Source organism: Condylura cristata, unplaced genomic scaffold (genome assembly GCF_000260355.1).
Source record: "Condylura cristata isolate star-nosed mole 26May11 unplaced genomic scaffold, ConCri1.0 scaffold00009, whole genome shotgun sequence".
Lineage (NCBI taxonomy): Eukaryota > Metazoa > Chordata > Mammalia > Eulipotyphla > Talpidae > Condylura > Condylura cristata.
Genome location: NW_004567110.1, coordinates 54,218,770 through 54,239,734, shown reverse-complemented (window position 1 = coordinate 54,239,734; position 20,965 = coordinate 54,218,770). Strand labels below are relative to the sequence as shown.

The window sequence follows — 20,965 nt, the reverse complement described above, 5'->3', positions numbered from 1 at the left end:
ACTTTGTGATAACAAGTGTAAACTCTAGAAGGACCCTTCCTGAAATCAAATCTTAGCATTGTCCCTCAATGTGTAAATGTGAGCAAGTTATTTGATCTCTGGACCCAGTTATCTTTAGATACAAAAAAAAGTAGAAAAAATTAGGAATATTTGACAAATTATAGAAACACAATGTGTGGAATGTCGGTCTGGGGCTCTTGTCTGTGTTCTGCCCTTTGTTATATGAGAGGATCCAGGCAAGTTGATGGAATCAGCACTAACTGTTGACATGAATGAGCTGACCCACTATCACCTGATCTGTATATTGAGGGTCTTGAACTGAATAGATTTTCTGTCTCTTCTATGTTTACTATTCACACATTTTCTCTTAATCTGTTTATTCATTACCCTTCAGAACTTCTTTATGTGGGTTTTTTCTTTTCTTTTTTTTTTCTTTTGCATAAATGTGCCCATAGAATTCCTTAACAATTGCCAGCTCAAGAACTACTGAAAGGATAATCCTCACTAACCTTCATTTCTACTTAGTGTGCTTCCTTTAGATGACAACACGCATACTACTGCAAGAGGGATTCCCCATAAAATCCAAATGATGTCCAATTATCAAAGACTTCTGATGGTTCACAGTAAAGGATTATGTGCCAAAGAAATCCATGATTACAGACATTTGATATTCATGAGTGTTTGTGTTACCTGCCATGGCTCACAACTGATCAACTAAACATTATTTCCTACAACACATCTTTCAAATAAGAGTGGTTGGCACAAAGTGCTAACTATATTTCAGAGCTCACTGAGTCAAAGAGAATTTAAATCCAGAGGAAACTTTAGCATTTAAAAATACCTATTCTCTGTCAATATCAGATACCAACTTTATCTATTAATCCATTATGTTAACAGCGGAAGAATATAAAACAATTTACTTCTCTATAGGAGCTACTTGTAATTTCATCACGATCGAAATTAAAAGTATCACATACCAGGTAGCAATAAATTTATCTTTACCAATTGTCAAATTCATACATCTAGTTTTTATTATGTAGCTTTAGACTTTCTTCCATCTGCTTATAAATGTTTAGCTCTAATCTAACAGTAAAGCCATCATACGGGTGATGCCACAAGTGAGGTATGATTCTACGTTATGAAAACTCATTTTTTAAAATAAATACAAGAGCACTTAACCATAGATAAAACTAATCCCTTTTAAAGTAATTGAATTATTTGACAACAGTCAAAGGGGTTTATCTTTACCTAAAAATTCTTGTATTGGAATTATTATCTTCCCTTGTATGTGTGTATGTGTTGGTGAAAAAAACCTTATATGTATGATGACTTAAATTTAAAGAAGCTACCAAAAAGCCATCTGTCTGTGTAATAGAACAAACACAAAATATTAGGGTAAAATCCAGGTTCATTTTAAAATCTCTCAACTTCATTCCATATTAAATATTTTCATAATTGACTGTAGGGAAAAATACCAGACTTAAACCTAATAAAGTAGGTAATCTATTAGGTAATAGACTCACCCTTTAAGATAGTTTATTAAAAAACCAAACTGACTTTCATATATCTATAACTATATATGTGCATATATCATAGCTCTGAAATTATTTTTCTATTAAAGTTTATAGAAGTGGTGTTTTCATTCTGTCTTAAACGTTGGCAATATTTTTGGATAAACTATGTAGTATTAAAGAGTATATATATTTTTTATTTACAAATTCTTATCATTACATTCATTTTAAAGCAAAGAATCAACTATATGATTTCCCTCCACTAACCAGGAATGTTTCATTGAGGTATATACCTGAAATGGTCTTATTATCTCTGAACTAAAAAATGTGCTTTTTTTTTTTTTTTAAAGGACTATGCAGGCAAGAATGGAGGTTTGATCAAACATGTGGAACTGATTGATGCTGGCATTCAGCCCTGAGTTCATTTAAATTATGATACCAAATACAGTAGAAAGGGGACCAAGACTTATGAATGGATACTTCCTGCCTTTGAGCAGCACTGAACCCCAAGGGGCGCCCTAAACCATAAGTCTTGCAACCACAAAATGTACTCTTCCTTTTTTCTGTTCCCTTTTCTCTTTTGGAACCCATCAAATCCTCTATACATAGCTATTTCCCTGAGCCAGTTTTGGTGTAACATTTAAAAACCACAGAATTATGCTGGGAGGTTAGCACCCATTCCATAATAAGACTGTGAAAATGGTTCAAATTCAGAAAACTACGATGGTATCATTAAAAGCTTCAGAAGGAAAATATATATATATAATTCCAATTTCCCTTTCATGGAACTCATGAAAAAAAAAAAAGTGGACGACAGCCACCAACACTGTGTGAAGCATAAGCTCTGCCAAAACTGTGAATAATTAACAGATTTGAAAATATAAGTAGCTTAAGCCAATCACACATTTGGCAGAGGTGAAAGTTGACTGTGGTAACTTGCTACTACAAGTGCACTCTTCTTCAAAAACATGATTTCCCACCTGTCCTGTGCTGACGGCCGAGATGGCTCCCCTGTTCGTATTTCCACAGGCTACAGTGATGCCTCTGAAACCCTGGAGGAGATAACAGGATATTTATAACATTTCCTATTCCGGGTGTATCAGATCATTTTCTGTATAACTATCTTTTATGATTTAACATAAATTACTTATGTAGGTATGTGTTCTTCTTTTACTGAATAGGTGACAAAAAAATCTAAATTTCTCTTCTCTAATATAATGAATTATATTAGCGGGTTTTCTAAATCTACATGAGGACCCTTGACATAATACATTTACTCTTCATATAAACATAAAGACTAGATAAAATATAGAGCATGTGTTTTAAGAATGAATCAAGTCACTCATTCAAATGTCCTTGTTAGGGCAACAAAAGATACATTGACTCCATATCAAACACAGATAAAATGAAAAAACTAACTAGTTATAGGTATGGATAATTGGCTCTCCATTTTTTGCTACTTTCAAAAATTTACTTTTTTGTTATATTTTTATTAATATAACATTGCATTATTACACGTAACTTTCAAATGTGCATCATTAAAATCAACAGATTTATAAGACTACATAGTACACTTAAACTTAACCAAAAGAACAAGAAACAATCAATAATCTTTTTAAATTGAAGGATTTAATTATGGAATGGCCTAGAAAGTGTAGGTCATCAGAACACTTACCAAATATATATCATTCCTTCAATTAAAATGGTGCCTGTTCACCCATGAATAGAATTGTTTTCATTGTTTTATTATTTTCCATCTCTTTTGGGTATAAAAATCAGGATCATAATTTCCTTCATCAAAATTAGTAGTTTCATCTTTTTTTCAATAATTTATTTTTCCTTTCTACTTTAATTTGATTCTCCTTTCTTCCATTTTAAGTATCTGTAGACTTTATTATTTTCTTAGTTATTATTTAAATTAGCTAAATTTAGAAGCAAACGGTGTTTCTTTTAAAATATAAAAGAGAGATTCACCTTTGATCGTACACATCTGTTCTTTTCTATGCTGATGAGATGGTGGTAATAAAAGATTTTTCAAAAATGCCTCAGAGCTCAAGATTTTACTTTTTAAATAATTCATAGGCAAGACTTGTAGCTGACACAAAAATAATTCTGCTTCTCAGATGCAAAGGAATCAAGTTGATGTTGAATAGCCAGGATCCTATTTCGTACTCATGGTTGCCATTTGAATAATGGCATGACCTAGGTGCACAGTAGTTGAGTCCATAGTAAACAGGAACGTCGGTACAAAATCTGGTAGGCATTTGGTTCCTCAAACTATCATCTGAGTTATAGAGTCTCGATCACTTTTCTGATATGAAGCAAGTCTCCATGAATGCTCAAATTATCCAAACTACGGGAACACACTTCTAGAGGGATCCTGCTTTATTCTATCTCTCTCCTGCCTGGAAACAATGGAAAATCTCTTCTGTCTTAAGAGAGGAGTAAATAATGATTTAGTATGAAGCCTAAATATTTGAAGGACTTCTTTTCCCCTTGACTTCAGAGGGATATTTACCCAGTAGTCAGAAGTAAAACAGGGCTCCAGCTGTTTTACCAACAGTCATTCAATGTGCCCTGAGCTAAGTCGGTGCATCCTGCCCTTCCCTGGTAAACACAAATCAAGTGTGTTTCAGCCAACGGAAATGATGGGTGAGTGCCATGAACTGGCTACAGACCCGTGAGTACAGCCTATGTGTACTGACTGACTTAGGAAACCACAGCAGTTACAGAAGCTTGTTATGATGCAAGGATTCTTACCCTCCATATTGCATGATTTCTTCCAATCATTTATTTGACAATAACAACACAAACCATAATGGCATAATCTTCAATCTATGAAGAGCCCACCATGTGCCAGACTGTTTTACATGCAATATACAGACTGTATGAAACATTTTAAGTATTCAACTAAGAATGAATGGCATTATAAAAGCTTTTTATAAATTAAATATTTAATGGAGATTTTTAAAAAAATCTGTTATTCATTATTTATTTCAAGATAGCCAAGTGTGCCTAGTGCTCAATAAGCTGCATCATTTTCAGTCCTGAAGGAGAGGACTGGGAAAGCTGCACTTACAGAGAACTAAATCATAACCTAGGTGTTAATGAAAATCAGGCTCGCTAAAGGTTCCTAAGTTACAAACAGGTGCTGTTAGGGCACTGAAGTAACTAATACCTTCTCCCTGTTGGAAAAGTTATACTCTGAGCCAGCGTCTAAGTAAACTGGATCATCGTCAATAGCTCAGTGTTAATGTTTTTAAAATTACACACGGTATAGTATCTAATCCATGGTCTCTCTCTAGTAACAATACTCTACCCACAGCACAGGCTGGGCTGCAGGAGAAATGTGTACATGGACAAAGAGAAGAAGGAAGAATTTCCAGGTTTCATAGAAACTAAGAAACTGTTTAATGCAGCAACCATAGACCTTCACACTTACTGTGTCTTTTAAACAGGTTTATATTGCATAAATCTACATTTAACTGAGGATAAAACTAAGAACTATATTTCAAATAAACCCTATATTCACAAAATCTTAAAGAAAGTAGAGGCCTAAAAATACCATCTAGACAATTTCAAAACATCACAGAATGAAAGAATCAACACTAATTAAATTATTAGAAGAGTAGAATAATTAATGATAGTTTATTCAGAATTTCCATCTTTGTATTATGAGTAAAAACAGTATATAATAAAGTTATTGTACCCCTTAGTCACATGCAGTTTCAAAATCAGACTAAGAATGGAAATAAATTCAACAATGCATAATTACTAAAGTCACTAATTGTTATTATGGTAATGGAAATTCAGGATAAAATCTACAATAAATCTTTAATGAAAATAATCACTATTTTCCTAAGAGTAAATGAGTTCTAGCCCCTCATTTCCATTGGGTCAAATGAACACCATCCAAAAGGCATAGTTACAGCTATCCAGAACCTCAGAATTAGAAAGCGTTCTCAAAATTAGCCTGCTTAAGAATCTTCTTTTTTAGCCCAAGGAAAATATATTTCTATGTCGGTAGGTTGCCCTTATAATGGTGGCTGGCAAGTTCTGTCTTGGACATTCTTGCAAAATAACAAGGAAGAATTGAAGCAGGGTACCTGTTCAACTGCCTTAAGTAGGGTAACTTCAGATACCCTCCAACATCTGAACCCCATATAAATCATTTTATTGATGAAAAACTAAAAAGCTAGGAAGTTGGAGATTTACCTGAAAGACATACAACTTCTAAGTAGTAGGGGGAAATTTCTGTTCCTCTGAATTCAAGTTAACATAACTTTCCTAAAAGAGTAGGCAAAGAAAGGAACTTTCTTGGAAATGTACTCATTTTTTATGTCATCCTGAATGAACTGAGCAAAAACCTTTCATTAATGAAACCTATTGCAGACTTCCCTCCAGACATTATTTAAGCACATCACATCCTCTATTAAAAATAATTAATATTTCTATCATGTAACATTCAATATTTACATAAGTATGCATAAGCAGAGACATTAATAGAAGGCCTCTAATTCATTCAAAGAAAAAAACATTTTCAAAAGTGTTTTAATTTGGCCCTCCCTGGTGGCGTGGGTTAAAGCACTTAACTAAGAAGCTTAAGCCACTTCCGCATGAGTTCGATCCCCATCTGCCCAGGAGGAGATCCATATGGCATGGCAGACCTCTCCTGACCCACCGGCTGCTCCCCTCAACAGTGTATTTCGTGGATCTGCCTGTTCTGCTCCCCACTCTGTCCCTGGTGAATCCTCTCACCCTCCGCATCTCTGGCCTATACCCCAGTTCTGTATGAATAAATAAATAAATCTTTTTTAAAAAAGTGTTTTAATTCATACAAGGGTATAAAATTAGTCATAAGCTCTTTTCAGTTATTTGGAATCTATTCTATCAACTTATTTTCATTGTCATAAGCAAGTAAATGTTATAAGGAAGTACATTTATTTATCAATTACTTGTTGATCAGCTAATGAAAATGCAATGAAAACAGTTGGTAATATAGGAGAATATACATGCCTTAAGCATTTGACACCATTTAAATCCATAATATAAGTCAGTTTGCTTCTTCAACTTAGGGACCGCAGAACAGTTAATTAATCACTCGACTGTTAAATGCTTCTCAGGCTTCACTGATGATTATGTGGTCACTCAGAGAATCAAAGGCAATTAAGTAGTTGATCAATGAGTTTGCTTCTTCAATGGGTAACAAAGACTCCAAAGTTTTATTTCCTGTTTTAAGTAAACTACAGAAAATACACATTCTTATCAGCATTTTAGGCAGCCAATAGTTAAAACTCCCATATCTTTTTTCAACTTTTTAATATAGATTAAATTCAACATGTTAATGATCATATCTATACTATATTAAAGTGTTAAGTATCAGAAACCAGATTTAGAAAAAAATCCCTTCACTGAATAAGATAAGCAAAGCAGACTAACCAAAAGCAGCTAAGCAATTATTCAGCCAACTGAAAACAACAGTGTAGTGAAACTGCCCAGCTCTGTTTTTCTAATCTATACATTATTTTAAATCCCTTGTAAAAAGATTTCAATAGGATTTCAAACAATGGCTTTTTCAAACACTCAGGTAGAAGATCATTTCTGCTGGCTACTGATACCTTTATGAACTCCTGAGTTAAACCACTTCTATGGATCACAGAGTGCTTTATAGTTTCCCCAAAGAAAGTGAATCTGTTTGAAATATGAGTATTTAGAAAGTTCGTCTCTCTTTTGGAATGTACTCAAAGAAGAGAGCAGAGTGGAGTGGCGGGAGTTTCTATACTAAGCAGGCTTTGAAAATTAAAAGCAAAAAGTCTATGTGCTTGTATTATATAGTCACACTAATAAAAGCAATAAAACATATCCAGGAGATGCTTGACATGAACAATTTCATAAGCCTGGTATCGATCCCCAGATTTTTTTCCAGAGAGGCTGCTTTGCAGTAACTGATTCCCTTGTACATTTCCTATTACTGCACTCACCTAAGCCTTGTGCTAAATATAGGGCAGTTTGGAATTTCATGGTTTGTGACAATTCTTGTAACTCATGTCCTACTGTACAATTTCTATACAGTGAGAATTTAGTGCAAGTGCACAGGAAAAGCAGAGAGAGTGAAGTGACATCTCAGAGCTGAAGAGGGAATTGGGCTTGGATGGCATGTCAGGCTTGGTTTTAGTTTCTCATCCAGGACCATTGTTTGGATGAACATAGACGGTATTTATGGTTGTGTCTCATGCACAAAACAAAAGAATTCAAATTTTAGAAATTATAAGCCAGAAAATAATACATGTATATATGCTTCCCGCTTACTATTTCCTTGCTTTAATACTTACAGAGAAATTGGTTTTAGGATTAAGTAAAATCAAAATTATAAAACTTTGAATGAGTTATTTTCCCCACTACAAATATGAGTCCAATGTAACTCGATATTAAAGCACTATCATAAAGAAGAAAGGCCCATGCTCTTATTTTATACTAACTCCTTATGAACAAATAACTTGAAAATGTCTTAATCTCCAGTGTAGCTAGTGTAGTTGATGAAAAGCTCACACTGAACTTTTAGGCTTTATATTTGCATCATCTAACATTGACACTTGGTTAATATTTTTATTATGCTTTGTAACTTTATTTTGACATTAAAGTTTGTTTTTCCCTGCAGTTTGTGACAAATCTATAAAAACAAAACAGAGACAGCTTCTCTATGTTGTATTCTGCAATATTTCACCAATAGAGAGATCTAGATCTTTACATCATTCCTGATAAGTATACTAAATCATACTTTGCTTCAAAGATCAATCATTCATCATCACATATTTATGGGGATCTATTAAATGTATGGTATATACTAGAAACTCGTCATATAAATATTGATATATATTCTTATTCATTTATTGCATAAGATTATTAGCAGAGTCACAACTATGATAGAAGGCTGGGAGTACAAAAGATGAAGGGTGATTATTGGTATATCTACATAATGTTTGGCATTAACATATAAATGACATTTATAATCTACAAAGTAACCCTATACATTCTACTTGCTGGGGACATAATACTAAAAAGAAAGAATGAGACAGGTTCCTTTTGCAAAACACAGATTTTTCACTATCATTTAGTTAATGTGTAAGAAAGCATTAAATGGGTTTTAAGAAAATATGGCAAGCGTTGAATAAAGCAATCCATGAAAACTCTGAAATAGTATCTCCGGTACACAAATAGAAAATATCTATACATTAAACACAATTTTCACTTTAGTTAAAAATTGCACCACTTTTTCTTGCTAATCATAAATATTTTGACTTAGCCTGAGACTTAGCAAGTAAATAAAATGTAATTTGAATTGTAAACATTGTATAAACAAACTGGATTATCAATAGATACTTTAAAAATACCTGTTAGATGAAACTGAATGTTGAGGTTTCTCAGTAAAATCATACAGTGATTCAGATAGTGAAGGAAATTGAATTGCTATTTAAACTCCCAAATTACAAGCTCAAAATTACACTGAGTTTAGGTTTGTTTCTATCACAAAATTAAGTGGAGAAGTTGATCAGCTTTAGTTACCGACGCAATATAATGAACTCATCTGAATAATCCTAAATCCATCTGTTTACCAGCAGGTGCATTTGCCAAAACCTTTGTTTTGCTACTGTGTCTTCTTTTGAATCACAATCTTGCTAAAAATGTATATTTCCAGAAAAAATAAATTTCAGGAATATTATTCTAATGTAATAGTAAGTGGATAAAGAACCCTATTTGGGTATAATCTGAACATATGGTGAATAATCCCCAAATACTTCTATACTACATATTTTTATATAGATGAGAGGATACTTTATTTTAAATAGAGTAGAAATACAAAATGTATCATTATAACATTATTTTATTTCTATTAATGTGATCATACCATTAAATTTACAATCATATTAAGAGATTATCCTACATCCTGGCCCACATTTTTGCTGAATATTAGTGCGTATGTAAAGTATGCAATGAAATTCTAGACTATGGAATAGATCATTTTAATAAAATCAAATGTCACATTTAATATACAGATAAATCATATTATTCATGTTTATCTATTCTTTAAAAAATGTACATTTACATTCTCTACTGAATTTTGTGATGTCCTGTACCCAAAATGATATAGCATCAATAGCTCAGAATTTCAATTTTTAGAATTAATTCATGCATATATGAGTTGATTATTCCTATAACAAAAATTTCAATTTCTCATTTACCAGAAGGTTGTAAGGTGCTTTAGTGGCCTCATTCACATTGAATATTCAGATATGCTGTCGTATTTTTTCCTAGAGGGAACATAAGCCACCTAGATTTGTAATGCAATTCTATCATTCACTAGCTGAATGATGATGGGCAAGTTACTTAACATCTCTGTTCCCTGGTTTCTTCTGACAAAATCAGTGTACACGTCATAGGGCTGACATGACATAACATTCCTCAGAACATTAGCAATAAACCTCCCCAAAGTGTTAGGAAATTTAAATTAGATAATTTTGTAATTTTTTTCAAAAAACCTTAAAGTTCTAAAATAAAAAGTTTTCTATGCACCTTGCTTTCATATCCCTTATATCAGACTACAATCTGAACTTGAATAATGAATAATGTAGTTATAAGTAAGCCTCAAGACTTACATTAAGTCTAAGTACTTTGAAATTTATATGATAATATCACTAATGGTACTTATTTTTCCAGAGGATGCCCTTGACATTTCCTGCATGAAGAGAAATCATACATAGTATCAAAATAACCACCATTTGTTTCAGTGATAAAAAAAAATTGTTTAGGCCCTCCCTGGTGACACAGTGAGTTGAAACGCAGCACTAAGAAGCTAAAGTCACTTCAGCGTGAGTTCAATCCCGGCAGCCCCCCCCACTCCCTCGCGCAGCCTGGGGAGGTGACCACATGGCCTGGCAGACCTCTCTTGACCCACCCCTGCTCCCCACAGCAGTGTACTTTGGATCTGCCTGTTCTGCTCCCCATGCTGTTTGGTGAATTCTCTCACCACCCCTGCATCTCTTGCCTGTCCCCCAGTTCTGTATGCATAAATAAATAAATCTTTAAAAAAATTTTGTTTAACAGTGTTTGACTGTCATCTAGCCTCATTGATGGAGCCATTAAGTGTTAAACTAAAAACACTGCAACACTATTTGATGGAAGAATTGTAGAACTCCCCTCTCCCTTTTGAACATTTAATATGTTACAATGGAAAAATGTTATCTCCTATAAAACAATAATGACTTGAAGACCCTAGTGAAAAGATCACCAGAACACATGGTTTGCGTTTGCCCACATACTACAGCAACCCTCTCTAAATGCTGCCTCTACTGCCTCAGCAGGTTTGTCTGGAAAATATATAGGTCAGCCTCCACTAGAAAAAACATAAAACATACTCTTGACTGTTGTTTCATTCCTTTTATAAGACTAATAATTCAGTTGTCTTCTATCCAGATATGTAGTCTTTATAACATGTTCTGTACTGTACTGACATTTTTATACCATTTTTCTTTAAGTGTCAGATATTTCAAACGACTTTAGAGCAAGAGTTATTGCTCAAGAGTCATGCTTCCCTCATGGAATCTAGGGATTCTGCATCAAGTGTAAGTAGTATTGAGAACATATGTACACTGCTTAAGGATTTGGATCTCATCATCATCTAGAGATACTCAAACACCTAATCTATTTCCATTTAAAAAGAAAATAAAACAAAGACCCTCTAACATTTTAATGTCACTTTTCTTATAATTTTAAAGAACCAAGCAATATTCTTGTCTATTTTATGTAAGAGGAAAATATTTTTTCTCTCCTCTGAAGAAACGTGAGGATGTTTTTTTTTTCCCCAAAGAAATTCTGTGTACTTTTATTAAACATTTTTTTCCAAGTGTGGATCCGGAGTCCAGAACTAAATTTAATCATAGAAAAACCATCAGAATGGTCAAAAGAGTGGTTCGTTCAACGACTTGAACTTGAAAATTAATCTCTTGTGCGGTGTTCCTGGCTGGGTATGTATAAAAGCATGACCAAAATAATCTAACAAACTCTCCTGCACTTGAAAGCAACATATGCACAATGGTAATCTGTTTTAATTCTTAATAAAATACATGATAATACCCATAAGTAACTGAAACTATAATGAACTCTGTTACAAATAGTTCATGAATAGGCATGAGTACAGAGGTCACTGGAATATAGAAATCCTGCCCTTTTTTTCTGGACTCATCTTTCTTCTGGCAGAAAGAAAACATTTTTGCCTACGAGAAACATTATGCCTGTCCACTGTTGCCAAATGTTAGTGATCAGAAACTTTTCTCTTTTTCTGACAATCTAGCCTCACAGTTATGTGTTCACTGGAGATGGTTCCTGTGGTTTGGGTCATGCAATTTAAATTGTCAGACATGTAAAGGAATGACAGGTTTGGGGCTGGTATTAAAACTTTGACACAGACTAAGATATTACTTCAAAAATACATTTTAGCAATTTTTCAACAATAAACAAACAAACAAAAAACAAAGTAGTTCTGAGAATTCTATTAGAGACTGGCCTGTTATAACCTTGAAAAAGGAAGTTTCCTCACCACAAACCAAATACATTCCTCTAAATATATGCTGTCTCATAAATTATAGAGATGTTCCCCACCTTGTACCACAAGTCACCACAAGCTCACTAACAGTGATCAGGACAAAAAAGAAAACTCTAACTGGCTTTATTGTAACAGTTTACAGTTTTCCAGACATTTCTCATGTGACCACCAGTTTACAGACTGACTTTGTATACTCCTAGAATTGATTCAAACACTAGGCTTGCTGTGATCTTAAAAGGGGAGCTTGCTCAGATCAGCAGCAAACAGGCCCCAGGAGACAAACACGGTTGTAAACCCACAGGAGCCCAACCCTTAGAACAGCAGAAGCACACAGGGACCAGATGAGCTTATTACTGGGTTTGAGGCAGACCCAAGGAGGGCTTTTCCCCCTCGCCAGGCCATTTTCCCATGAGCCAGTGAGAAAAGCACAAGGGACCTAAGCTTCCTGCCCCTCTGTTTAACCTGCTTGCATTGGTGTGCTCAGAGTCCCAGGCTGCAAGAAGGGCTGCAGGCAGAAGGCCAGTGCTCAGAAAACAGGATTCAAGTGCAACCACCAGGGATGACCACACATTTGAGCAGAACTGGCAGAACAACAACAACAAAGGTCAGAATCTGATTCCACTGCAAAAGAGAACTTGAATACACAACAGAATGCTTTTAGGGGAAAATGCCAGATCATTTCCTCAAACCTTAGTCAAAATAATAATCATTAACCAAATATTTTAAGAAAAGATATCTCTTTTCTATCTCAGTAGGGAATGTCTTTCTAACTATGACACAAAACTCACTTTAAAAGTCTGAACTTCCTCCCTAATAAACCACTGTGTCTCAATTCCTGTACTGGCTCACTTTATCAGGACCCTCTGCTCTTTGAGTTCTGTCTCTCCCATCCTGTAACTCCTGTAACTTTAAACGTCTGTACAAAATGAATTCTCAGGATCTGAGAGTACTGGCCTCTGGATGCCACTCTAGAAAGAGTCACAGCAAGCTAAAATTTCATTACCCCCTTAAGCTCTAAAATAATAAAAAAAAAAGTTTAAAAAGGCAAAATTTTGTCATTTGAAGCAAAATAGAGGCAATGAAGAGAGTTGACTTAGAAGACAAACAAATATTCGAGAGTGATTTCATCTAGATGTATAATAAAAGAAAATAAAATAATGAAGGGAAATAACAAAATAAAAATAAGCCCATAGATTTTGACAACAGATCTGAGGTTACCAGAGAGAAAAGAGTAAGGTGGGAATAAGGGAAGTGTGGGCCCAATAGATAGTGGTTTTTTTTTTTTATTAAAAAATTGTTTTAAAAACTCTAAAATTAGCTAAAGTGATTACCAAATAATGTCATGATATAAGTCATCATATATAACAATTCTTTTGCCAGAGATTAAGCACTTTGCCAAATATCTTATAGAAACTAAGAAAAATGAATTATTTTTACAATGTCAATAGATTTTCCAAACCATGGGCCTCAAGACTTATATTAATACCATTACAGTGAAATTAAAATGACCCTTTAGCAAAATGTTTGCTAAGACTAACATTTTTAGATGCTCACGAACTATAATACAGTAATCCTCAATCCGAGCCTCTGATGTGAAAATTTGAATACATGAACATTGAATATTATTTTCTGATTAAAGAACTGAATTTTATTTTAGGGAGACATAAGAAAAAGATTTTGCTGCAATGTATCATCCTATGAAAGATATGCTCATCAATGCAGAAATTCCAACTATAAATTATTCTTATTTTTTCAAGGTTTTTAAATTTTATTTTGCATAGAAAAACTGAGGTGGTGACTAGAGGGGTAGAGGGGTGAGAGGTTTTCACCAGAGACAAAGTGAGGAGCATAACAGGCAGATCTACTGAAATACAGTGCTGAGGGGAGTAGCTGGTCTGACAGAAGAGGTCTGTTGTACCATTTGTGGGTTAACACCCGGGTTGGGGATCGAACTCAGGCTGCAGCAGCGACAGTGCTGAGAATGAATCCCTAGGCCACCAAGCAGGCATATATATTATTCTAACTGGAAACTCACCTTCCATTTGTTTAGGAAATATCTGATTAAAAAAAAAAATGCTAACTGTTCATGTTCTGAAGTCATGTGTGAGGACCAAGTAGGAAAAGGAAAAATCAATGAAGCATTTGCAGCAAGTTGAATCTCTTCATTTGAATTAATCACTTAGGAAGAGTTGATATGGTCATGACTTATGTCTAGAAATTTATAAGCTGAGTTTAAACAATAGGTAATATTTGAAAGTCAGTTCTTGCCTTGCTCGTGTAAGACTCTGAATTTACTCCTGGAAGAAAAATAACAATGTTCTTTGATTCATATTTGAAGCCATTCCTAGCAAATGCATATTTAAATAAAAATATTAGGGAAAATGTTTAAATGTAAAATGAAAGGCATGTTAGAAAACTTCCTATTCTTAATTACAATAAATATTTTGGGAGAAAAATCATGTATAAGTAACTGATATTTACTTTATATGTGTCACTGTTCTAAGCCCTTTACAAGCATGATTTACATCTAATAACAGGCAAAGTATCACAACACAAATCTCTTGGGTCTGTTGTGATAATTAAAAAAAAAAGTATAATGTGAAAAATGCTTAGAATGGTGTCTGGAAAATAACCAGCCTCCAAGAAATGTTAGTCCCTAATATCTCATTTGCTACTTAATACAAACATCTGAGGTGAGATATTAAACAACTTGCCTAAAGCGAACTATCATTCCTGGGGAGCTGACAATTGTAACTGAGCTTTCTAAATATAAACGGAGAGTATGTTCATATTCTCTCTCTCCTACCCTCCACAAACTCCCTCCTTCCCTCCCTCCCTACATAAACAGACCAGTTTGCATATGAATGGCATATTTATATATTACACGAATAAAAATTGGAAGAACATATATATTGAAAAGGCTTCATTAGTTATCACCCATTAAGCAAAGCCATGGAAAACTATTTTTGAAACACAAATATAGTAGATAGAGTGCATATTGCAAACTTCCAAAGTCTCCTAGTTCCTCAAATGTCAACAGTGAAATAAGTATTTGAGAGGCCTTGCCTGGTGGAGCAGCAGGTTAAAGCTCAGCACTGCAAGCTAGCCAGCTGCAGCTGCCTCAATGTAAGTTCAATCCCCCACTGCAGAGGTGACCCACATGGTGTGGCAGACCTCTCCTGACTTTTGCACTGCTCCCCTCAGCAGTGTACCTCATTAGTCTGCCTGTTCTGCTCCTCACTCTGTGTCTGGTGAATTCTCTTACTGCCCTCGGCACCTCTGGCCTGTAAGTCAGTTCTGTACCTACATAAATAAGTAAATCTTAAAAAAAAAGAAACAAGTATTTGAATATTATCTGGAAACATGCATAGGCTGAGGGCACTCTGGAAATGGCCCCCCACCTGCTGGGAGGGCAAGTGAGGGGCAGGGCTTATATCCCTACAGTCCAGAGATGTAATATAAATATCACTGTATTATGTTAAAAGTTCATTACTTAGACACCAGATTACAAATTACTTGGAGACTTGAAGCAAATAAACATCTCGTCTCCTTTTACACAAGTTCTACCCTCATAATTTGGCTAAGAAGGAATAGAATTGCTACTGAAAACTGCTTTGTATTGGGAGGCTACAGCAGCTCACCACCCTGAATGGACTGATGGTGGGTGGCTTCTGGGAGAACTGGGCTGGGATAGAGCTGGGCTCTAAGAATTTCTTAAGATGACATAAAGGTGTAAGGGAAACTGGCATGAGCAGTAATGTCAAGTGGCCCAGAGTAAGTGGGGTCCCCAAGGGGAGCAGAGGAAAGCTGAGGTGAGAACTTGCAATGAAGCAGGAGAAATAGAATCCACACATCCAACTATTTTGTAATTTCCTTTCTTCTTTTTGATGATACTATTATAAGTTAGGAAGGAAAGTGGGAAGGAAAAAAGAGAAGAAGGAAGGAGAGAAAAAAGGAGGGGATGTGGGGGGAGGTAGAGGGAGGAAAGGGAAGAAGAGGAAAGAAGGAAAACTATAGCTTCCTTCATACTTATGTGCCAAGTCTAAGGCAGAGGCTGTAGGAAGGCCTGTGGCGAGACCACAGCAGATGGTCCTCAAATCTCAATTAGCAACCTCCTTTGTGGTAGTGGACTCTATGCCCAGGGCAGAAAACCCTCTACTGCAGTCTTCAGTAGGCGCCAGCAAGCTCCCTGCTACTATGCGGACCTGGAACTCTTTCCCTCAGAGTCACCTTCTAGCAAGAGCTCTCTGTAACCACATCTCTTGACTTCTCACAATTAACAAACAAAATATAGAACATTTCTTTACCTGACACAGAAAGTTTAGAGAGCTCCTGGTGTAGCGGAGGGTACTCAGCTCATGTTTTCAGTCCAATTCAACAACCACACCTTGACAGTCACTCTGTAGAGGCTAGACCTTTCTAGAACATATGAAGCAAGCAAGTGGAATCTGCTCAAAGAGGATTTTATTCATCTCAGCTTCGGTATACTGGCAGCTTTCCTGTTAGTTTGGATAGGGGAGGAGGTGATGGTGTTTTAAATAATGAGTACGAGTAACTAGGAAGGTTAAGCCTGTTCGCTGTAAGCAGTAGTTTTCTACAGTATAAAGGAAAAGAACTTCAGAAGCATGATATCTTCTTATTCCCCTTCCCCCACATCACCACAATTAAAGTTAATTAAATAAGCTCACACACAGGTTTCCTTTCTAAGGGACTGAGAAGGTGGGAATTTGATGCCCAACTGAAGATTAAGGGACCCCCCCCACCACAGGCTCCCTGTTTCAATTATGGGGAGAAATTTAATTGGAATGTAAAAAGAAAAGGAAAGCCTTTCACTTTTTGAAATTATTTTACGAAGGAATATTACCTACTTAGTATAAGTCACAGAACAGAAAAGGAAGAACAGGAGTAAATGTATCTCTTCTGAATACTAATACTAATACTGTTTCTTAAATGTCCACATAGTAGTCTACTGTCAAATTAGATAACATAGATTTATATTATTACTTGAGAAAGAATTTCATATCAGTAGGCCCATATTTCATTGCAGAAAGGATTACATTATTTGTCAAGGAAAACACATTACTCTTTGAAAAACAGAAAAGTTGACCTTGGCAAACAGTTAGTGAAATTGTTCCCTACTTGATTTCCCTTATATGTGGTGCATGGGAGAACACATATTTAGTGCTGTTTTGTGACATTGTTTCAAAAGAACTCATTATTGTAGCCAGAAATGAGTAGGGAACATCTAGAAAATAGTTCACATTACAGAGCTGAGAAGTAATTGAATCCTGTTTCCACCAGTTATGCTACATAGTAAAAAAATCTTTAAAAATCTAGGGTTTGGTAGTAAATAGCCATTGGCTTAATGTAGATTTATTTTTTTCCCTGTCATTGACCATAGCTATTTTTTCTATAATTAGAGACAAATAAAAATGATCATTTATTCTTTGATAAAATTCTAAAATTGTGTAACTTTCCCATTATGTCAGGATATTATTACTTAATCATTTATCTTTTTGAATACTAGTTCATAATAGAATATTTTATAATTTATAATAGAATGTTTAATTTTGTCAAAGTATAATTATGTATCTTCATGTAGTCTTCTCTTTGCCTGTGGGTTACTCAAATCTACCACCACATATTTATTTACTCCTTTCTCTTATCCTTCTTGCACTACTGTTCTTGGTATTGTTTTATATAACAATCATAATCATAAGAACAACAAGTATTTGTTGAGTGCTAGTAATATTTTTGAAGCATTTTTTGCACATTATGCCATTCAATTCTCTGAACAACAGAGTAAATTGGGTATTATTGTTCATGCTACAAATGAGGGAAACAGAAAGCCAGAACTTGACTGTAAGAAAGCTCTTAATGGGTGGATAAGATACACTTATTTTAGATGCATAACATTGACTGCTTCTCTGTGAAGGCAAACAACAACCTCCTTGTTTAATCCCCTTCATATTTTATATTAAGAATGAGAAATCAAACCACTCCTAACCAACTCTATCACCCAGAATAAACTGGGAAGCAACCACTCCCCCCTCAACTGGGGAGGGGGGAAGAAGCGGAATTTAATTGAAAACGCAATGGAATTTTTACACTGAATGTCCTTCCCTTTTGTCACTCCCTACTCAAAATCTACCGTAAATCTCTGTCTTTTTCAATTTACTGAGAAATGAGTCAGCAAGGATTACAGGAGATCACCAAGAGATTGTACAGTAAAATGACAGATTGTAAGATAATGTAAAATAGAAGATGAAAATAATGTTTTTCAAAATTGCAAACAAATCTTTGTTTGAGTATGCATGTGATCAAAATATGTTACTAAGTGACTGGATTGAGGTATTATGAACAGCAATCTTTAGTTTCTAAGTTAACACTGTCAAACATCAACAACAAATACAGTCAAGCAATTGGTACTGACTGCTTTGAGAAAATGTATTTGATTAAAAAAAAAAAAAGATGAAAAGCAATAGCCTGAGCCAGTTCAGACCCTCCCCTAACAACACACATAAATAGAAATACAGTCTCCTATCTCTAAAAGGTGATGTGTAGCAGGTTTAGTAATTACCTGGCATTTCCTCTCTTTGATGGTCTGTCTTCTGTAATTTCCTCCACCACAATTTTTAAATAAAATTTTAAAAATATTTATCTAGTAAAAATCCCCACTCTTCCCCTAACCCTAGTGTCTCACTGCTAGCAAAACTCCCACCTGGTCTTAAGGACAAGTGAGCCAGTTTCCGTTAGTGATCTGGTTAGAGGACAGCAAGAACTTGCATTAACTTCCTCCCTTTAATTCTGGCCACTGTCCCTTTAACACTTACCTACATGAGGTGACCTAGCTGAGAAGCCTAAAAAGGGCTCCACTGCATCCTCCTGGATTTCACCACAGAGGAGCAGGATGGAGTGAGACAGGGGTAGACGCCATTCTAGGCCTGAGTCAGGCACCAGACGAGCCACATTAGAGCAAATTGGCATCACACTTACGTCATCTTTCTCAGCTCTCCTACTCCAACTCTTTTTTAAATTTTCATAATGTTATGAATTTTCTCTCATATAGATTTCACATTCAAAATCATGTTTGAAAGATTATTTACTTTTTCCTAAAGTAAACACACCCAAAATTGCTCCCCAGTACAGCCTTTTTCAAATCTTCAGTATCTCTCCAATCCCAGACAAAGCTGTGAAAGCACTCAATGATCATTCTTTAATAGAACCAACGTGTTTTTTGTTAAACTCCAAAACAAAAGTAAAGTATAAAGGAGCTAAAGAGCTAAAACTATATAGAAATAGTAGCCCTTATTTGTTTGATCTCTCTTCCTGCCTGCCAGTCCCAACTCACACTATCACAAATTCTTTCTCTGGGCTACCGTAGATATTTCTTGACTAATTACCACTCACCAAGCACCTTGCTAGAACTGGGACACTTAGGATGAAGAAAATATAAATAAATAAGTCCAACCTTAAGAATTCAAGTCAAGAAGATAAGACAAAAATTGACAATCGCTATAGAGCAGATGGCAAGTATTATAAAGGAGGGAGGGGGGAAGCAAGGAGAGGGGAGTAGGAGTCTAAAAGGAGGTTCTACCCCCCAGAGTTTAAGGAAAGCTCCTTGGGAAGTAAATCCTTAAAGATGACAGAAAATGAATTTACAACCCTGTGAGGGATAGGAGCAGAGAACATGTCCAGATAATTTGCGTTTAGTGCAAGCATCAACAGGAACGGGAAGTGGGTGGTTACTCTTCTTTAAGAAAACACAACCATTTTATAAGTATGGAAGATTTGACTGAATAATTCAATATGAATTGAGTTCAGAGGAAGCACAAGAGTAAGGAAGGAGACAGTTTCTATGCAGCACTTTTATATCTTCAGGATGATGATTCTTACTTGTTCTAAGTAGACAGTTTATAGGGATATTGCAGATGGGTCTTCACTTAAAAAGGAATTCAGGAACAGGTGCTGTTGTTTCAGACTTGCTCCCTGGTGACGACAACAAAGCAATTTCTCAAGTTTTTACACCTTCTTGTTCTTCAACAATTACACTACGATGATTATTTGAAAGAGACAAAGGATATATGTGTGGAGTGTACAAAAAGACAGATTAAGCTAAAATTATAGAATCAAAGGAAATCATATATCATCAAGCCATAAGTCTATTGTGATAATCAGCTTTTTTCCCCTGCTAATATAGATTAACTCCTCTAAATGATTTAGCAAAGAAATAAACTCATATGACTCCTTTAGAGTAAAGAAAAAAAAAAGGCTTATGGATTTATTCTGTTCTTATTTTTTTTTTGCTTTGAGTAAAAATAAACTTGCAGAATTCTTCAAAGAAGGTTTTTGTTTGTTTGTTTGCCTGAAATGCACATTTTTAGCTGGTAGAAAATACAAGGTGCTAACTACTGAGAGTCCATATCTGCTTCAATAGAACTACTCAGACAATTAAGAATCAAGGGTGTGAGAATTTCAATCATGGCAATTATAAGAATCTGTGGATCTGCTATGCTAGGGCAGGGTACTAGCTTGCTCACTAAACCAATACAGATAAATATCTAAAACACTGCAGGTTAAGTACTACTTATTTTTATGTTTCTGAGCTAGCAATAAAATTTGTAAATTTAATTTGTCCCAAGACTGAATTTAGTCAATTTCAGTTGGTTCTAGCTAATAGTAGTATTACTTGCCTAAGTATACAGATTGTAACTGAGAGCTGAGCTTTAGACTCCACTGTGAAAGAATATCCCAGTGTCGTGTTTCTGAACGGCATCCCATAAATCACATAGCAGAAATATCTATGGACATACTTAAGAAAAGAAAAGCAATCTTAATTATTTTTGCTGTGGTG

At 35.1% G+C, this 20,965-nt stretch overlaps 1 protein-coding gene across 2 annotated transcripts in view; it reads right to left on the bottom strand.

Annotated features, from left to right (window-relative positions):
• The window catches only part of TOX (thymocyte selection-associated high mobility group box), a 298,724-nt gene that overhangs the window by 226,932 nt on the left and 50,827 nt on the right, over positions 1–20,965 (bottom strand). The window contains exon 2 of one of the 2 annotated variants that reach the window (XM_012723069.1): positions 2,492–2,563. The exons of the other annotated variant lie outside the window; for it this stretch is intronic. Coding sequence (XP_012578523.1) covers positions 2,492–2,563 — 72 coding nt within the window. The remainder of the gene's footprint in view (positions 1–2,491; positions 2,564–20,965) is intronic. 2 annotated transcript variants of the gene reach the window in all.